The sequence below is a fragment of the Mustelus asterias genome, chromosome 5 (genome assembly GCF_964213995.1).
Source record: "Mustelus asterias chromosome 5, sMusAst1.hap1.1, whole genome shotgun sequence".
NCBI lineage: Eukaryota > Metazoa > Chordata > Chondrichthyes > Carcharhiniformes > Triakidae > Mustelus > Mustelus asterias.
The window spans coordinates 25,910,804-25,931,754 of record NC_135805.1 but is presented as its reverse complement, the minus strand read 5'-3'; the positions used below and the strand labels follow the sequence as shown (position 1 = coordinate 25,931,754).

The window sequence follows — 20,951 nt, the reverse complement described above, 5'->3', positions numbered from 1 at the left end:
GGGTAAAGGGGATAGGGCCTAAGTGGGATTGTTGTCGGTGCAGACTCGATGGGCCGAATGGCCTCCTTCTGCACTGTAGGGATTCTATATCTTATTTTACTGTTCAGTTCCACTGTTCTGAGCTTTCCCTTTTTTCCTTGCTTTCTCATACTGAATCTATTTGTACCATGGTAACTGCTTCCTAAATGTTGCTTTACTTATGGGCCATCCTCCTTTATCCAGAAACAAGTCAAATTATGCTTCATTCCCTTGATAAACACAGGAGCAGGAAAGGGCAGTTTAGCCCATTGAGCCTATTCTGCATTCAAGGTTGGCAAAACTGTTCTGGATGGTTCTGAATGCGAGGCAATGGCCTAGTGGTAGTATCGTTAAACTATTAATCCAGAAACTCAGCTGATGCTCTGGGGACCTGGGTTCGAATCCCGCCATGGAAGATGGTGGAATTTGAATCAATAAAACGTATCTGGAATTAAGGATCTATTGATGACCATGAAACCATTGTCGATTATCGGAAAAACCCATCTGGTTCACTAGTGTCCTTCAGGGAAGGAAATCTGCCATTCTTATCTGGTCCGGCCTACATGTGATTCCAGAGCCACAGCAATGTGGCTGACTCTCAACTGCCCTTGGGCAACCAGTGACGCGCAATAAATGCGGGCCAGCCGGCGACGCCCATATCCCACAAATGAATAAAAAAAAACACAGCACACATTTTTTTCCCTGTCCTGGACTAGTTTTGAATAACTGAAATCAGTGGATGGCACAGTGGTTAACACTGCTGCCTCACAGCTTCAGGGACCTGGGTTTGATTCCCGGCTTGGATGATTGTCTGTGTGGAGTTTGCACATTCTCCCCATGTCTGCGTGGGTTTCCTCTGGATGCTCCAGTTTCCTTCCACAGTCCAAAGATGTGCGGGTTAGGTGCATTGGCCATGCTAAATTGTCCCTTAGTGTCCCGGGATGCGTAGGTTAGAGGGATTAGCGGGGTAAATATGTGGGATTATGGGGCTAGGGCCTGGGTTGGATTGTTGTCGGTGCAAACTCAATGGGCCAGATGGCCGCCTTCTGCACTGTAGGGTTTCTATGATTTTTATGATATCTGCCTCATTCAATTTGGCTACAAGCTTCATTCTTAATTTTGTGTTGATCACCTGATAACTTATTATATACTTCCACTTGTGTAATGGTCCTATTGCTGTTCCTCAGTTTGATCTGAGGAGAATCTGTTATGAACATTTCTTTCGTTAAATTCCTACACTACTGTGTCATAATGTTGTCTCTGATTTAACACCACTGTTCACCCTTTTTTGTTTTATTTTTATTCCTTAACCCTTCAGAAAGTCACTAAACAATTTATCACTACTGTTTCTGAGAGTTTACTGTGTGCAAATTGACTGTCATGTTTCCTACAGAATCACAGTGACTGCCCCTCAAAAAAAACTTTATTGGTCATATAATGTTTTGTGAAGAACTAAGTTCTTCACAAGACTTCTTGCAAGTCTTTCTGCCCTTTTTTAAACCATCTTTTTCTGGTTAACCTCCTCCATCCTTATCACAAGTTTACTTTCCTTTCTAAGCTATCTGTTCTTTGTCTAATGACTTCCATGAAACAATTGCAGTAAAAAAAATCCATCTGGTTCATTAATGTCCGTTAGGGGATGAAATCTGCCGTCCTTACCTGATCTGGTCTACGTGTGGCTCCAGTCCCACTAACAACTCTTATATGCCCTCTCAAATGGTCCAGCAAGCAACAAGTTTGCTTTCCTTTCCAAGCTATCTGTTCTTTTGCATAAACTAACATGGTAAGGGAGAGTTCACAGAATCCCTTCAGTGCGGAAGAGGCTATTCGGCCCATCAAGCCTGCACTCACTCTCTGACAGAGTACATTACCCAGGCCCTCTTTCCCCTGTCCTATCCCTGTAACCCCACACATTTACCACAGCTAATCCATCTAACTTGCACATCTTGGACCACTAAGGGGCAATTTAGCGTGGCCAATCCACCTAACCCGCACATCTTTGGACAGTGGGAGGAAACCGGAGCACCCGGAGGAAACCCACGCAAACACAGGGAGAACATGCAAACTCCACAGTGACCCAAACCGAGATTTGAACCCAGGTCCCTAGTGCTGTGAGGCAGCAGTGCTAACCACTGTGCCTTAAGGAATTGTACGTCTGATTCCACAGCAGTTGCTGACTTCTCACAATTTTATTCTTTGAGGATCATCTAGTTTGAAAGATTTGTTCACTAATTTACTCAGAACAATCACTTCTTTTTCAGTTCTCATTTGCGAAGAATTGCTTGAAGGAGCTGAGTATTAAAAGTGCATCCTGGCTAACATAGTGCGAGCTTGGCTGAGTGGGCATGACTCTGGCCTCTGTGTCACTGGGTAGAACGTGTGTCCCAGCTGACTTAAAGCATGGCAGCCAATTGAGAGACAGAGCATGGGGTGGGGGAGAGGTACCAAAGGGGCACAGTTTGGAAGTGTAACTTAGTAAGGAAGGACAATGCCATGAAGGGATTAAAACATGCGGAGGAGAATTTTACAATTGACTACTTGTTAGCAGTACAGACGAGATATCAAAGCTGTAATAAATGTTGGGTCAACTCAAGAGGGAATAGTTTTCTCTCAACAGTTTATTGTAGGTGACGTTTGAAGCAAAACAAAACAAAAAGTAGCAGAGAAATCAACTATTGTGTATTCATGACGTGCCTTTGTTTCTCGCTAATCAAATTGTAGGATTTACAATTTACTGGAATGTTTGCAATGACGGAACGTGGACATGGTAGTAACGTAAGAGGCATCCAGACCCGAGCAACGTATGATCCAACAACACAGGTAATCGATTGAATGATGCTGGGATCATTCAGATAGGCAATTAATGTATATTGGTTTTTGGGACCCTCATTCTAGAAAGCAAATAGTATTTGGCAATGGCATAGTGGTACTGCCATGAGACGAGCAATCCAGAGACCCAAGGTAATGTTCTGGAGTCACAGGTTCAGGATGGTTTGAATTCAATAATTATCTAGAATTAAAAGTCTAATGACTTCCATGAAACAATTGCAGTAAAAAAATCCATCTGGTTCATTAATGTCCGTTAGGGAATGAAATCTGCCGTCCTTACCTGATCTGGTCTACGTGTGGCTCCAGTCCCACTAACAACTCTTATATGCCCTCTTAAATGGTCCAGCAAGCAACTTAGCATTGTGCGTGTATCTACACCACGTGGGTTGCAGCAATTCAAGAAGGCAGCTCACCGCCACCTTCTCAAGGACAATTGGGGATCGGCAATCATTGCTGATTGCCAATGATATCCATGTCCCATAAATTAATAATAACAAATAAAAAGTGTGTGCATTATACCTATGATTATTGCTGAGAAAAAAAGGTATGCTAATGAAGCATAATGGTCAGAATATTGAATACAGGAGTGGGACGTCTTGTTGACGTTGTACAAGACATTGGTAAGGCCACACTTGGAATACAGTTCTGGTCACCCTTTTATAGAAAGGATATTATTAAACTAGAAAGAGCGCAGAAAAGGTTTACTAGGATGCTACCGGGACTTGATGGTTTGAGATATAAGGAGAGGCTGGATAGAATAGAATATAGAAACCCTACAGTGCAGAAACAGGCCATTCGGCCCATCGAGTCTGCACCGACCACAATCCCACCCAGACCCTACTCCCATATCCATGCACATTTACCCACTAATCCCTCTAACCTACGCATCTCAGGACACTAAGGGGCAATTTTAGCATGGCCAATCAACCTAACCCGCACATCTTTGGACTGTGGGAGGAAACCGGAGCACCCGGAGGAAACCCACGCAGACACGAGGAGAATGTGCAAACTCCACACAGACAGTGACCCAAGCCGGGAATCGAACCCAGGTCCTTGAAGCTGTGAAGCAGCAGTGCTAACCACTGTGCTACCGTGCCGCCAAATAAGTCATCAGTTCGCCCTCAATCTGTGGGTCAATACGGAGACAGAGAAAATGCATGCCCGACGAGGATGGGATTCGAACCCACGCGTGCAGAGCACAATGCATTAGCAGTCCATCGCCTTAACCACTCGGCCACCTTGTCATGGATAGACTGGGACTTTTTTCTCTGGAGCATAGAAGGCTGAGAGGTGATCTTATAGAGGTCTTTAAAATAATGAGGGGCATAGATCAGCTAGATAGTCAATATCTTTTCCCAAAAGTTGGCAGAGTCTAAACTAGAGGGCAGAGGTTTAAGGTGAGAGGGGAGAGATACAAAAGGGTCCAGAGGGGCAGTTTTTTCACACACAGGGTGGTGAGTGTCTGGAACAAGCTGCCAGAGGTAGTAGTAGAGGCGGATACAATTTTGTCTTTTAAAAAGCATTTAGACAGTTACATGGGTAAGATGGGTATAGAGGGATATGGGCCAAATGCGGGCAATTGGGATTAGCTTAGGGGTTTAAAAAAAAGTTCAGCATGGACAAGTTGGGCCGAAGGGCCTGTTTCCATGTTGTAAACCTCTATGACTCTATAAGCTTTTCATCTTGTACTCATCTGGTTAAAAGCAAGAATGCAAAATTTGAAAATGAACAACAATTTATACTGCATGAGAATAGGGTTGCTATTTGAATCATAGAATCCCTACAGTGCTGAAGTAGGCCATTCAGCCCATCGAATCTGCACTGACAACAATCCCATCCAGGCCTTACCCCCTTAACCCCACATATTTATCCTGTTGGTCCCCCTGACACTAAGGGGCAATTTAGCATGGCCAATCAACCTAACCCGCACATCTTTGGAGTCTGGGAAGAAACTGGAGCACCCGGAGGAAACCCACGCAGACATGGGGAGAATGTGCAAACTCCACACAGAGAGTGACCCAAGCTGAGGGTCGGACCCAGGTCCCTGGCACTGTGAGGCACCAGTGCTAACCATTGTGCCACCGTGCCGCCCAATTTAAGCAAGAAAAGTTTGGAAGCCCTCAGCACAGATCAATTGAAAGCCCTGGCGAGGGAAATACCCGGCAAAAGCAAAAGAAATGAACTAATCCTGGCACTGTAAAACATCTGGATCCAACATTACCAGTGGAGTAGGCAGAGCAAGAGCCCAGTCATGTCTCTGAATCTCCTCCACTCGCCATTGGAGAGGTTTGAACTGCAACTAGAATTTCAAGAGAGAGAAACGGAAAAAGACAGGGAGGCTCCAGAAAGGATTTCCAATTCCGAAAATGGGGTTTGCTGCTCACAGGCAGAGTGAGGCCTGGAAAACATCTCTGTACCCAGTAGTCCCTCCTTTCCTCCTAACCCAGATCCACACTCAGAGGCCCTCAAGTATGCTGATTCCTTGCCAGATTTGAAGAGATTGGGCTGGAGTCATTCTTCACTTCTTGGAGAAGATAGCAGGACAACTCAATTGGTCCTCGGAAATCTGGACGTTTTTAATTCAAGGGCAGCTGACTGGCCCAAAAGGGCTCCATGCTCCTTTGGAGATGTCCCTAGATTAGGAGCAGACCAGAGCTACCATTCTAAGTGCCTACAAGTTAGTCCCAGAGGTGAACCGCCAGAAATTCCGGAACACGCTTAAGAAGCCAACGCAAACCTACATGGATTTTGAATGGCTGAACAAAACGCGTTTGACCAATGGGTAAGATCCCTAAAAATCCCACTAATGAGGGGTTGCGTGAACAATTGGAGGAATTCAAATATGACCGACCCTCCAACCTGTGAATACACCGAGAGGAACAAGTCAGCAAGTTAACTCTGGTTGAGACACTGCTTTGGTGAACGCCCCAGGACGTTGTTGTCCCCCATGCTTTTGTTATTCAAAAAAGGCACAGTATTTCTTTTGCCTGGAGAGGACAGATCCCTGCCTATGAATGAGAGTCATATAAATTTCAGTCCTGGTGCAATGCCTGGCACTTAGGCCATGCAATTTGCCAGGCTTTGAGATATATCAGCCAGCATGTCCCTTGGCTGTTCATAACAGGCAGAGTACTGACTGTACTCAAACAACTTGTGCTTGCAAAGCTCAGAACATAATGTCTGACACTTGATGTGATTCTGCGATTGGGTAGCACTTGCTCTTGTTCAGCGATAGTCAAGTTCTACCAAGCAACCATATCTATGATTCTTCCTCCTTTAAATATCCAAATTGGTGAGCAATGTATTTAGCTTCTTGAACGATTTCTCTCCTGGATTGAGCTTGGCTTGGAGGGGTTGTCAAATAGTTGTTGATTTTACTGGCAGCTGTAGGCACCTGTGGTGATAAGATTACAGCCTTTGTCCGGTGACCAGCAATTATTTTAGCAACTCAACAGGCTTGCAGCAAATAGTTTATTAGAAAATAATTAAATGAACTCCTTATCATCTCAATAGAGCAACAACCACTTGCTTTTTGCACCAAAATGGCACTTTTCATCAGCTCTTTCTCTCCTTACAGATGCTGCCAGACCTGCTGAGATTTTCCAGCATTTTCTCTTATGGTTTCAGATTCCAGCATCCGCAGTAATTTGCTTTTATCCAGCGTGGTGGCACAGTGGTTAGCACTGCTGCCTCACAATGCCAGGAACCCAGGTTCAATTCCTGGCTTGGGTCACTGCCTGTGCGGAGTCCGCGCGTTTTCCCCGTGTCTGCGTGGGTTTCCTCCGGGAGCTCTGGTTTCCCCCCCACAGTCCGAAAGACGTGCTGGTTAGGTGCATTGGTCATGCTAAATTCTCCCTCAGTGTACCCGAACAGGCGCCGGAGTGTGGCGACTAGGGGATTTTCACAGTAACTTCATTGCAGTGTTAATGTAAGCCTACTTGTGACACTAACGAATAAGCTTCTAAACAAAATCAATGAAGACCTCAGCCCGGAATGGGAGTTGGTGCTATAATTTGGGTTTGCATTTGCATTAACCAATGTTGCTGCTCCTGATTACTGACCAGCGGTTCCAGTGGGAAGTTTGTCTTTGTGTGCATGAGGGGATGTGACGAATTAGCCTCCCTGAAATGATGCTTAATTGCAAGGTAGCAGTAAACCCAGCAAATGCACTCTCAGCTAGGCACTCATGATATTGGGAAAAGAGAAGAAAATTTGCAGTAAAATTAAATTCAACTTTTTACATCTAACAGGAATTTATCATTCACACTCCATGTGAAGATGCTGAGAAGATGTACATTGGGAATGCAATGAAAGGAAACTATGCTGCTGTATTTGCTCAGCTAATTGTCAATGGACAGTTGCTAGGTTTGTATATTTTAAATTCGAATGTTTCTATGTCACATCTGGGGAGACTATGGGGGGAAAGTAGCATAGTGGTAATGTCACTGGACTAGTAATCCAGAGGCCCAGGTTAATGCTTTGGGGAGCATGATTCGAATTCCACCAAGGCAGCTGGTGGGTTTAAGTTCAATTAATAAATCTACAACATAAAGCTAGTCTCGGTAATGGTGACCGTGACAACTGTCATTGATTGTTGTAAAAACCCATCTGGTTCACTATTGCCCTTTTAAGGAAGGAAATCTGCCGTCCTTATTGAGTTCTTTGAGAAAGTGACCAAAGAGGTGGATGAGGGGAAAGCAGTTGATGTGGTGTATATGGATTTCAGTAAAGCTTTTGATAAGGTTCCCCACGGTAGGCTATTGCAGAAAATACGGAGGCATGGGATTGAGGGTGATTTAGTGGTTTGGATCAGAAATTGGCCAGCTGTAAGAAGACAGAGGATGGTGGTTGATGGGAAATGTTCATCCTGGAGTTCAGTTACTAGTGGTGTATCGCAAGAATCTGTTCCGGGGCCACTGCTATTTGTCATTTTTATAAATGACCTGGATGAGGGCGTAGAAAGATGGGTTAGTAAATTTGCGGATGACATTAAAGTCGGTGGAGTTGCGGACAGTGCGGAAGGATGTGGCAGGTTACAGAGGTACATAGATAAGCTGCAGAGCTGGGCTGAGAGGTGGCAAATGGAGTTTAATGTGGAAAAGTGTGAGGTGATTCACTTTGGAAAGAGTAACAGGAATACAGAATACTGGGCTAATGGTAAGATACTTGGTAGTGTGGATGAGCAGAGAGATCTCGGTGTTCATGTGCATAGATCCCTGAAAGTTGGCACCCAGGTTGATAGGGTTGTTAAGAAGGCGTACGGTGTGTTAGCTTTTATTGGTAGAGGGATTGAGTTTCGGAGCCATGAGGTCATGTTGCAGCTGTACAAAACTCTGGTGCGGCCGCACTTGGAGTATTGCGTACAGTTCTGGTCGCCGCATTATAGGAAGGATGTGGAAGCATTGGAACGGGTGCAGAGGAGATTTAGCAGGATGTTGCCTGGTATGGTGGGAAGGTCTTATGAGGAAAAGCTGAGGGACTTGAGGCTGTTTTCGTTAGAGAGAAGGTTAAGAGGTGACTTAATAGAGGCATACAAGATGATCAGAGGATTAGATAGGGTGGACAGTGAGAGCCTTTTTCCTCGGATGGTGATGGCTAGCACGAGGGGAGGGGTGAGAGATATAGGACAGATGTTAGAGGTAAGTTCTTTACTCAGAGAGTAGTAAGGGCGTGGAGTGCCCTGCCTGCAACAGTAGTGGACTCGCCAACATTAAGGGCATTTAAATGGTCATTGGATAAACATATGGATGATATTGGAATAGTGTAGGTTAGATGGGCTTTAGATTGGTTTCACAGGTCGGCGCAACATCGAGGGCCAAAGGGCCTGTACTGCGCTGTAATGTTCTAATGTTCCTTACCTGGTCTGGCCTGCATGTGACTCCAGATCCACAGTGATGTGGTTGGCTCTTAACTGCCCTCTGCAATGGCCTAGCAAAACATTCAGTCCAAAGGCAGCAAATGCTAGCCTTGCCAGTGATGCCCACATCTCATGAAAGAATAAAGAAAAAAGGAGCATCCTCTATAGGCGTGTTGCAATATGTTGGGGCAAATCTATTATGTACCATATTTTTATGTTCACCAAATGGAGTTAATTTCATTTCAGCTGTGAACACTGCCTGTTGAATGTTAAGGAATGTAAATCGTTGCTTTACTGTCTGCTTCTTATCCTATTAATTAACAGACTTAAGAGCCTTTGAATAAGTGATATATCTGACCAATGTTTATCAGTTGATTACAGTGTACTGAAGTGTGCGTATTTGCAATACATTTAAGTGCTGAACAGTAGAAGATCCATTAGGGACTGCAAACCTTATACCTCACTAAGCAATTCATACTCTTGTGGTGTACTCGAACCTTTGTTGCATCCCATTTTTATACCATTGAAATATCACACTTGCTGTGGTCACAGGATATGGTGTAATTTAAGCCACATGCTTTTTTTTTGTCTGAAACTCTACAGATCTCATTCAGGTCCCTTATCTTCAGGTCTCTTTACACATAGATTACTCTGCTGACCACATCTCAGTACTTTTCCATCTGGTTTTTGTGGTTTAAGTTTTTAAAAAAGTTTTTTTTATTAGTATCACAAGTAGGGTTACGTTAACAGTGCAAGAAATTACTGTGAAAATCCCCCTAGTGGCCACACTCCAGCACCAAGCACTGTGCCATCTTGCTACCCGTGGGGTGAGGATTCCAGCCTGTCCTCTCATATGGCCTCCTGATGTAGACAACCAGACAGGCTCCTGCATGCATGGCATGAGTCATCATAAGCGCAGATAATAATGGTGGCACAACGGTTAGCACTGCTGCCTCACAGCGCCAGGGACCCAAGTTCGATTCCCGGCTTGGGTCACTGTCTGTGTGGAGTCTGCATGTTCTCTCCATGTCTGCGTGGGTCTCCTCCGGGTGCTCCGGTTTCCTCCCACAGTCCGAAAGACGTGCTGGTTAGGTGCGTTGGCCATGCTAAATTCTCCCTTGGTGTACTCGAACAGGCGCCGGAGTGTGGCGACCAGGGGATTTTCACAGTAACTTCATTGCAGTGTTAAGGTAAGCCGACTTGTGATACTAATAAATAAACTAAAACAAAGAATAATGAATTTTAATAAGCAAGACATTAGTATTGATTTTTCCAATATAAATTGAGTCATAGATGTTTACAGCCTGGAAACAGGCCCTTCGGTCCAACTTGTCCATACCACCCCTTTTTATTAACCACTAAGCTAGTCCCAATTGCCCACGTTTGGCCCATATCCCTCTATACCCATCTTACCCATGTAAATGTCTAAATGCTTTTTAAAAGACAACATTGTATCTGCTTCTACTACTACCTCTGGCAGCTTGTTCCAGACACTCACCCCCTTTGTGTGGAAAAAATTGCCCCTCTGGACACTTTTGTATCTCTCCCCTCTCACCTTAAACCTATGTCCTCTAGTTTTAGACTCCTCTACCTTTGGGAAAAGATATTGACTATCTAGCTGATCTGTGCCCCTCATTATTTTATAGATCTCTATAAGATCACCCCTGAGCCTCCTGCGCTCCAGAGAAAAAAGTCCCAGTCCATCCAGCCTCTCCTTATAACTCAAACCATCAAGTCCCAATAGCATCCTAGTAAGTCTTTTCTGCACTCTTTCTAGTTTAATAATATCCTTTCTATAATAGGGTGACCAGAACTGTACACGGTAATCCAAGTGTGTCCTTACCAATGTCTTGTACAACTTCAACAAGACGTTCCAACTCCTGTATTCAATGCTCTGACCGATGAAACCAAGCATGCCGAATGCCGCCTTCACCACTCTGTCCACCTGTGACTCCACTTTCAACTATTAACAGAGTAAGTCCTGCCTTGGTTCGATGTACCAAAATGCATCACCTCGCATTTATCTAAATTAAATCCATCTGCCATTCATCAGTCCACTGGCCCAATTGATCAAGATCCCGTTGCAATCCTAGATAACCTTCTTCACTGTCCACTATGCCACCAAACTTGGTGTCATCTGCAAACTTACTAACCATGCCTCCTATATTCTCATCCAAATCATTAATATAAATGACCGATCCCTGAGGTACACCACTGGTCACAGGCCTCCAGTTTGAAAAACAATCCACTACAACCACCCTCTGGCTTCTGTATCAAGCCAATTTTGTATCCATTTGGCTACCTCACCTTGGATCCCGTGAGATTTAATCTTATGCAACAACCTACCATGCGGTACCTTGTCAAAGGCCTTGCTAAAGTCCATGTAGACAACATCAACTGCACTGCCCTCATCTACCTTCTTGGTTACCCCTTCAAAAAACTCAAATTTGAGAGACATGATTTTCCACTCACAAAGCCATGCTGACCGTCCCTAATCAGTCCTTATCTCTCTCAATGCCTGTGGATCCTGTCTCTCAGAATACCTTCTAACAACTTAGAAGTAGGGAATCCTGGATGACTACAGACGCCAGGCTCACCTGTCTGAAGTTCCCAGGCTTTTCTCTGCAGCCTTTTTTAAACAAAGGCACAACATTTGCCACCCTCCAATCTTCAGGCACCTCACCTGTGCCTGTCGATGATTCAACTATCTCTGCCAGGGGACCTGCAATTTCATCCCTCGCATCCCACACGCCCTGGGATACACTTCATCAGGTCCCAGGGATTTACCTACCTTGATGTGCTTTAAGACTTCCAGCACCACCTCCTCTGTTATATGCACACTCCTCAAGACATCACTATTTATTTCCAGGTTCCCTAACATCCATGCCTTTCTCAACAGTAAATACCGATGAGAAATATTCATTCAGGATCTCACCCATCCGCACATAGATGACCTTGTTGATCCTTAAGAGGTCCTACTCTCTCCCTAGTTACTCTTTTGCCCTTAATGTATTTGTAGAATCGCTTTGAAATCTCCTTTGCCTTATCTGCCAAAGCAATCTCGTGTCCCCTTTTTGCCCTCCTGATTTTTCTTTTAACTCTACTCCTACACCCTCTATACTCTTCAAGGATCCACTTGATCCCAGCTGCCTATACATGTCATGTGCCTCTTTCTTCTTCTTGACCAGGGCCTCAATATCCCGAGTCATCCAGGATTCCCTACTTCTACCAGCCTTGCCCTTTATTCTAAGAAGAATGTGCTTACCCTGAACCCTGGTTAACACACTTTTGAAAGCCTCCCACTTACCCGACGTCCCTTTGTCTGCCAATAGACACCCCCCCGATTAACTTTTGAAAGTTCCTGTCTGATAAATGGATGTAAAAAAATTTAGTTTCAACAGAAAAAGATGATTGATTTTATAGCACATTAGAATGTTTAAACATACATGCCCACTTGTAATATTTACAGGATTAAAATATTCATTTGTTCCTGGCATGAATTAATGACTTGTATCTTGGAGCAAAAAAATGAATGTACACAAATTTATTGCATTTAGTAGCAAAATAGCAGTGAAGCATTTATATTTTCCAAAAGTTCCCATTAATTTTGATGAGTTTATTTTTGCAGAGGCAAACGAAAACTGGTGGGATAGAAACAGGAGATGGTCCCGGGGGCCTTTTGCCGCACCTTAGTCATCGACAGGGGTTTGAGAACCACTGCTTGCATAGTAGCCTATAGGCAGATGCAAAGGCCGATTACACCATTTAAGAAAGTGTTGAATTGGAGGTTGAAATAAAGTTACAGTGAGATAGGGAGGGAGTGGAATTTAGTCTGTTTGCTCTGGTAAAAAGCCAGCACGGCCGCAATGAGTCAAATGGCCTCCTCCTCCTCCGCTGGAAACATCAGTGGCCATATGGAGTAATGTGTGGGCTGAATTTAGTGGAAGCAAAGGGGTTTGGTGTCTGACTATATTTGGCAAAGGAAAAAGTTTAGTATGTGGCTGCATTGTTTAAAAATAAAACTTATGATGTGTTTGTGAGCATCCCTGAGCCCTGGTCATCTTCACAGATGTGGGCCCAGCTCAATAAAATTTGATTGCAATGAGCATTAGTATCCCTGTGAAGAAGAGTCACACTGACCTGAAACGTTAACTCTCCACCAATGCTGCCAAACCTGCTGAGGTTTTCCAGCATTTTCAGTTTTTCATTTCAGATTTTCAGTATCTGCAGTATTTTGCTTTTATGATCATATCCCTCATCTTGGTGGGCAATGAAAGAGCAATTTTTTTTTGACTTTCTGCTTAAAATTGCTCCTGGTGACGTTTCAAGTTGCATTTTGGTAGTTGATATTGCTTCATCTGATAATTGTAAATTATGATCCTTGGTTAAGGCAAAACAAAATGTCTACTGTTAGATGTGTGGCGGCACGGTAGCGCAGTGGTTAGCACTGCTGCTTCACAGCTCCAGGGACCTGGGTTCGATTCCCGGCTTGGGTCACTGTCTGTGTGGAGTTTGCACATTCTCCTCGTGTCTGCGTGGGTTTCCTCCGGGTGCTCCTGTTTCCTCCCACAGTCCAAAGATGTGCGGGTTAGGTTGATTGGCTATGCTAAAATTGCCCCTTAGTGTCCTGGGATGCGTAGATTAGAGGGATTAGCGGGTAAAATATGTAGGGATATGGGGGTAGGGCCTGGGTGGGATTGTGGTCGGTGCAGACTCGATGGGCCGAATGGCCTCTTTCTGTACTGTAGGGTTTCTATGATTTCTATGAGATGTGATTCTGTGATTGGGCAGCATTTGCTGAACAATCCTGAGTGTGCTATTGCTGCTACACTAACAATCGATTTAAGATAATCAGTTAAGCTCATACCATGGCTTATGTACCCTCCACAGAAGCAACATACATTCATACACAGTGGCCATGTTCTGTGGAGCAAAAAGAATATGTTCAAGCCTTGCATCTTTTTTGGATTACCTGGGAGCTTATAATTACTCTTGCTTTCTCCATGGCAATGCCTCAGCCAATTAAAGCAGACTTTCCATTCACTCAGCTCATCTTTTCTCCTGTAGAATAAACAGTAGCGATCGTTTGAAATTTGACATTCTTGTGTTTCTCAAGAGAGGTCGGTTTTAAGGAACGTCTCAAAGTAGGAAAGCGAGCTAGAGCGGTGGAGAGATGTAGGGAGAGAATTCCAAAACTTAGGGCCCAGGAAACTGAAGGCACGGCCACCAATGGTGGAGCAATTAAGGTTAAGGGACATTCATGTGGTTGAAATTGGATGGAGCGCCGAAATTCACTGACAGTTGTGGGCTGCAGATTACCTAGATAGGGAGGAGTCAGGCCCTGAAGGCGCTTTGAAAACAAGTATGAGAATCTTAAAATTGAGGTGTTGCTTAACTGACAATCAAGCTAGGTCAGCAAGTGCAGAGGTGACGGGTGAACAGGATATGGTGCGCGTTAGGATATGGGTAGCAGACTTTTGGATGAACTCAAGTTTATGGAGGGCAAAATATGGAAGGCCACCCAGGAGTGCAGAAGATTAGTCAAGTATGGAGATGACAAAGGTGCGGATGGAGGTTTCAGCAATAGATGAGCTGAGACAGGGGTGGAGGCAAGCAGTATATCCCACCACACTGAAGTGGTCTTAGTATTGGCGCAGATATGAACAGATATTTGGTTGAGTGCTCATCCCTGTGTTACGCATTTAAAAGGGTTGCCAGTTGCTTTAAGAGCTGATCTCATGATTTGGTGGTGATGTCATTAGGGTGTTTGCAGAGGCTTCTGTTTTGCTTTCAGTTTATGTCTGTGTAGAGAACATCTCTTAACAATAAATCTGTCATTTTTACTTTGAATCTACATGTGCAAACCACATATTTTCTTCTTTGTTAAAAAAAGTTAAAGTTCATTTATTAGTCACAAGTAAGGCTGACATTAACACTGCAATGAAGTTACTGTGAAATTCCCCTAGTCGCCACAGCCCAGTGCCTGTTCGGGTACACTGAGGGAGAATTTAGCATGGCCAATGCACCTAACCAGCATGTCCTTCAGAATATGGGAGGAAACCGGAGCACGCGGAGGAAACCCACGCAGACACGGGGAGAATGTGCAAACTGCACACAGACAGTGACCCAAGCCGGGAATCGAACACAAATCCCTGGCGCTGTGAAGCAGCAGTGTTAACCACTGTGCTACCGTGCCACCCCACAACCCAACTCACCACCTTTAACATAGGACATTTCACAAAAAGAAAATTGACAACCAGTCGGGATTTTGTTTTATCGAGAAAAGATCCCGCGCTAGACAAAATCATTGTGGGTCCTCGCATTTCGAATATGCTGGGGCTGGGGAGAAGCAACAACAGGATTGAAACTTGAAGTGCCAGTGAAGGAAGATTTGAATAAGACAAAAAAACTCTGTGGTTTTTAAAGAGGGGGTTTTCGCAATCATAGAAGGGTGAGATTTGAGGCAGTATCTGGCATATTTGAAAACTGGGATGTTTTACTGTACAGCTGGAGTCCTTTGCAAATGTATACTGAGCAGCCTCGAGCCACAAGTGCCTGCAAGAGAACTTACGGGTCAATTTGCATCATTTGTACTTTGTACAAGCGAATAAAATTGCCGACGAGTTGCGCGTACCAGTTTTTCTCAGTGCGATAGGAAGCAAAACCTACAATTTGTTCTGAAACATGGTTCATCCAGCAAAGCCAGGAATGAAACTTTACAATCAATTGACAAAGATCCTTGAAGAACATTACTCTCCAAAGACATTGATCATCGCGGAACGGTTAAGGTTCCACCAGAGGAATCAAGTGGAAGGGGAAAGCATTGCTCAATTTGAGGCAACCTTAAAAAGGCTGGCACAAAATTTTGAGTTTGGTCAGTCATTAGAAGATTTTCTTCGCATTTGTCTACTTCGTGGTCTCCAAAATGTAGCTATCCAAAGAAGGTAACTTATTGAACATGATTTGACTTTAAAGATTGCTGTAGAAATCACAGTGTCAATGGAACTGACTGCTAAAGAAGCTTCACAATTTGGTGCAGGAATGAAGATCCACAAGTTGGGAACTGCCCATAAGAAGTCAAAACAGCCACCAGCATGTCACAGATGTGCCAAAATGGGCCATTCAGCCATGAATGCTAGAGCAAGGATAGCCACTGCAAGATTTGTGGCAAAATGAATTGCATTGCAAAAATGTGTTGGGATGGATCAGCTTTTGAGAAGAATATTCAGAAGAAGAATCTGGGCACCTTCAAGAAGAAGGATAAGTTGCATTCTACAAAAATAATTTGCAACATGGAAGAAAAGAACTACGACTGTGAAGAAGAGAATGTTCAAAAATATGACAAAGAACTCGCAACTGAATGTCTTATCCTTATAGGATGAATCACATTGATTCTGGGTTTTTGCAAAGTTAAATGGACAACCTATCAGGATAGAGATTGATACTGGTGCTGCTGTATCTTTAATTCCTGAGACTGCATGCCAACAAAAGCTGAAGTATCTTCCCTTAAAACCAGCTGATGTGATTTTAAGGACATAGGAGAGATTGTAGAGTTAAAAGGTTACATCATGGTCAACATAGAGTTGAGTGGACAAACCGTGCAGTTGCCTCTCCACATGGTAACTTTCCAGCCCTATTTGGGAGATCATGGTTGGAAAAGGTAAACATTAACTGGAGTACAGTCAACGGATTGGTTGATGCCAAAAACATGCCTAGAGCACCTTCTGGATAAATACAAGAGTGTTTTCAAAGAGATTCTTGGCTCAGATGAAGTGAAACTCAAGATAAAGCCAAATAGTCAACCAGAAAGCCTCAAAGCAAGATCGGTGCTATATGAAATTCACCCCCAAGAAGAATTAGTATGACTTGTTAACACTGGTGTGTCAGAGCCACTTGCAATGAGTGACTGGGCTACTTCCATCATACTTTGATTTGATTTGATTTATTATTGTCACATGTATTAGCATAAAGTGAGAAGTATTGTTTCTTGCGCGCTATACAGACAAAACATACCGTTCATAGAGAAGGAAACGAGAGAATGCAGAATGTAGTGTTACAGTCATAGCTAGGGTGTAGAGAAAGATCAACTTAATGCACGGTAAGTCCATTCAAAAGTCCGACAGCAGCAGGGAAGAAGCTGTTCTTAAGTCGGTTGGTACGCGATCTCAGACTTTTGTATCTTTTTCCTGACGGAAGAAGGTGGAAGAGAGAATGCCCGGGGTGCGCGGGGTCCTTAATTATGCTGGCTGCTTTGCCTAGGCGGCGGGAAGTGTAGACAGAGTCAATGGATAGGAGGCTGGTTTGCATGATGGATTGGGCTACATTCACGACCTTTTGTAGTTCCTTGCGGTCTTGGGCAGAGCAGGAACCATATCAAGCTGTGATACAACCAGAAAGAATGCTTTCTATGGTGCATCTGTAAAAGTTGGTGAGAGTTGTAGCGGACATGCCAAATTTCCTGAGTCTTCTGAGAAAGTAAAGGTGTTGGTGGACTTTCCTAACTATAGAGTCGGCATGGGGGTCCAGGACAGGTTGTTGGTGATCTGGACATCTAAAAACTTGAAGCTCTCGACCCTTTCTATTTCGTCCCCGTTGATGTAGACAGGGGCATGTTCTCCTTTACGCTTCCTGAAATCGATGACAATCTCCTTCATTTTGTTGACATTGAGGGAGAGATTATTGTTGCCGCACCAGTTCACCCAATTCTCTATCTCATTCCTGTACTCTGTCTCGTCATTGTTTGAGATCTGACCCATTACGATGGTGTTGTCAGCAAGCTTGAAAATCGAATTGGAGGGGAATTTGGCTGCACAGTCAGAGGTGTATAAGGAGTATAGTAGGGGGCTGAGAACACAACCTTGTGGGGTACCGGTGTTGAGGATGATCGTGGAGGAGGTGTTGTTGCCTATCCTTACTGATTGTGGTCTGTGAGTTAGGAAGTTCAGGATCCAGTCTCAAAAGAAGGTGCCGAGGCCCAGGCTACGGAGTTTGGAGATGAGTTTCGTGGGAATAATAGTGTTGAAGGCTGAGCTGTAGTCAATAAATAGGAGTCTGACATAGGTGTCCTTGTTATCTAGGTGTTCCAGGGTTGAGTGCAGGGCCGGGGAAATGGCATCTGCTGTCGACTTGTTGCGGCGGTAGACAAACTGTAGTGGATGAAGGTAGTCTGGGAGGCTGGAATTGATTTGTGCCATGACGAACCTTTCGAAGCGCTTCATAATGATGGATGTCAGAGCCACCGGCCGATAGTCATTAAGGCACGCTGCTTGGTTTTTCTTAGGTACCGAGATGATGGCCATCTTCTTGAAGCCGATTGGGACCTCAGATTGTTGTAAAGAGAGGTTGAAGATGTCTGTGAATCCCCCCGCCAGCTGATCCACGCAGGATCTGAGTGCACATCCGGGTATCCCATCCGGGCCAGTTGCTTTCCATAGGTCGACCTTCAAGAAAGCTGCTCTGATATCTGCAATGGTGACCCCAGATACAGGTTCTTCCAGGGTGGAGGGCATACTCTCACTGACCTCTTGCTCAAAACAGGTGTAGAATGCATTGAGCTCATCAGGGAGGGGTGCGTTGGAGCCGGTGATTTTACATGCCTTCATCTTGTAGCCTGTTATGTCTTGCAGACTTGCCATAGTCGGCGGGGATCGGTGTGGCTGGGACTCTAGCTTGATCTTTTGACATCTTTGGTGGATCTCCTTAGATTGTATCTGGCTTTCTTGTATAGATGATGATTTGGAGATGCCAGCGTTGGACTGGGGTAAACACAGTAAGAAGTCTTGCAACACCAGGTTAAAGTCCAACAGGTTTATTTGGTAGCACAAGCCACTAGCTTTCAGAGCGCTGCTCCTTCATCAGGTAAGTGGGAGTTCTGTTCACAAATAGGGCATGTAAAGACACAAACTCAATTTACAAAATAATACGGAGGATCGCAACAGACACCTGCAGATGCTGAAAGATGCCCTCATAAGAACAGGATATGGCGCTCGACTCATCGATCGACAGTTCCGACGCGCCACAGCGAAAAACCGCACCAACCTCCTCAGAAGACAAACATGGGACACAGTGGACAGAGTACCCTTCGTCGTCCAGTACTTCCCCGGAGCGGAGAAGCTACGACATCTTCTCCGGAGCCTTCAACGTGTCATTGATGAAGACGAACATCTTGCCAAGGCCATCCCCACAACCCCACTTCTTGCCTTCAAACAACCGCACAACCTCAAACAGACCATTGTCTGCAGCAAACTACCCTGCCTTCAGGAGAACAGTGACCACAACACCACACAACCCTGCCACAGCAACCTCTGCAAGATGTGCTGGACCATCAACACGGATCATCTCACGTGAGAACACCATCTACCAGGTACATGGTACATACTCTTGCAACTCGGCCAACGTTGTCTACCTGATACGCGGCAGGAAAGGATGTCCCGAGGCATGGTACATTGGGGAGACCGTGCAGACGCTATGACAACGGATGAATGAACACCGCTCAACAATCACCAGGCAAGAGTGTTCTCTTCCTGTTGGGGAACACTTCAGCGTTCACGGGCATTCGGCCTCTGATCTTTGGGTAAGCGTTCTCCAAGGCGGCCTTCACGACACACGACAGCGCAGAGTCGCTGAGCAGAGACTGATAGCCAAATTCCACACATACGAGGACGGCCTCAACCGGGATCTTGGGTTCATGTCACACTATCTGTCATCCCTGTGACTTGCCTGGGCTTGCAAAATCTCACTAACTGTCCTGGCTGGAGACAATACACATCTCTTTAACCTGTGCGTAACCCTCTCTCCACTCCCATTGTCTGAAATTTAAGACTTGATTACCTGTAAAGACTTGCATTCCAACCATTATTTTGTAAATTGAGTTTGTGTCTTTATATGCCCTGTTTATGAACAGAACTCTCACTTACCTGATGAAAGAGCAGCGCTCCGAAAGCTGGTGGCTTGTGCTACAAAATAAACCTGTTGGACTTTAACCTGGTGTTGTGAGACTTCTTACTGTTTCTTGTATAGGTCAGTGTCGCCTGACTTGAACGCCTGAGACCTGTCATGGAACCTGGTGGTTCAGTTTGTTTTATAGTCATTCTGAAACAACCATCAATCCAGTGTGCTGATCGATATCTGCTTCCTTTAATTAAGGTTTGTTTGCTGAGTTATCAAGTGGGCAGAAATTCAGCAAGATTTATCTTTCATACGCATATTTACAGATGTAGGTTGCCACAGAAGTGGAACCATTGCTTACCATCATTACTCATAAAGACTGCCTTTGGAATAACATCTGCACTAGCACAATTCCAAAGATTGATGGGTCGGATTTTAATTGGTCTCTCTGGTGTACAATGTTATCTGGATGATATTCTCATTACAGGTGCAGTGAACACGAGCATTTTACTAATTTAGGAGTAACATTGGAATGTCTACAAGCACATGGTGTGTGCATATCAAGGAAGAAAAGTGTGACTTTTTCCAGATATCAGGCCAGCATTTGGGTCATGTTATTGATAGTAAAAGCCTACATAAAACACCTAAAAAGATGAACGTTATTTTAGAAGCATCACATCTGACAAATGTGGCACAATTGAGGATTGGTAAATTATAATAGCAAATTTGTTCCTAACTTCATTACATTGTTGAAGCCATTGCATAATTTACTATGTGTGAAACAGTCATAGGACTGGATAACAGAATGTGAGAAAGCATACGAGGATGTCAAATATGCTTTACAGAAGTCTGAAGTATTGGTTTGTTTTAATTCAAAACTACCATTACTGCTTGCTTGCGCTGCTTCACATTAAGGAGTAGAGGCAGTTGTTTCACATATTATGCTTTCAGGAGAAGAACGGTCATAACTTTTGCCTACTCTGACTAGAGTCTAACTATGCTTAGATTCTAACTATGCTATTGCTTATCACACTTAGCTTTACCTGTTGAACAGGTGCCACCAACTAGTTTTGTTAATATTCTTAATTTTCGCCGGTAGATCATTTGCCTTTTGTAGCTTCTCAAATCCAGAGACATACCATAAATGATCTTGATGTTGACGGATTTGGTATTGAAAGGAGCAATAGATGGAATGCATGTCCGCATCCTGATTTGTGTCAGGAAAGCTTGAGTTGGCCGTCCAAGGTGAATGTCTATTGTGGGGAATCTGAGTGATCATTCCTCCTAGTCTGTGTGGAATTGTTCTTCAACAACTTACATGAAGTCAGCACGTAGCTATTTTTGATGGCCAGGTCTGGAT

General features: G+C 44.3%; 1 protein-coding gene and 1 non-coding gene across 3 annotated transcripts in view; one reads left to right on the top strand and one right to left on the bottom strand.

The window, feature by feature from the left end:
* Positions 1 to 20,951, top strand: part of acoxl (acyl-CoA oxidase-like) — a 427,580-nt gene that overhangs the window by 21,914 nt on the left and 384,715 nt on the right. For both annotated transcript variants that reach the window (XM_078212293.1, XM_078212294.1), the window contains exons 5-6: positions 2,740 to 2,838; positions 7,098 to 7,212. In XM_078212293.1, coding sequence (XP_078068419.1) covers positions 2,740 to 2,838; positions 7,098 to 7,212 — 214 coding nt within the window. The remainder of the gene's footprint in view (positions 1 to 2,739; positions 2,839 to 7,097; positions 7,213 to 20,951) is intronic.
* On the bottom strand, positions 4,010 to 4,091 carry trnas-gcu (transfer RNA serine (anticodon GCU)). Its single transcript has one exon. It is a non-coding gene; the product is annotated as a tRNA-Ser (tRNA).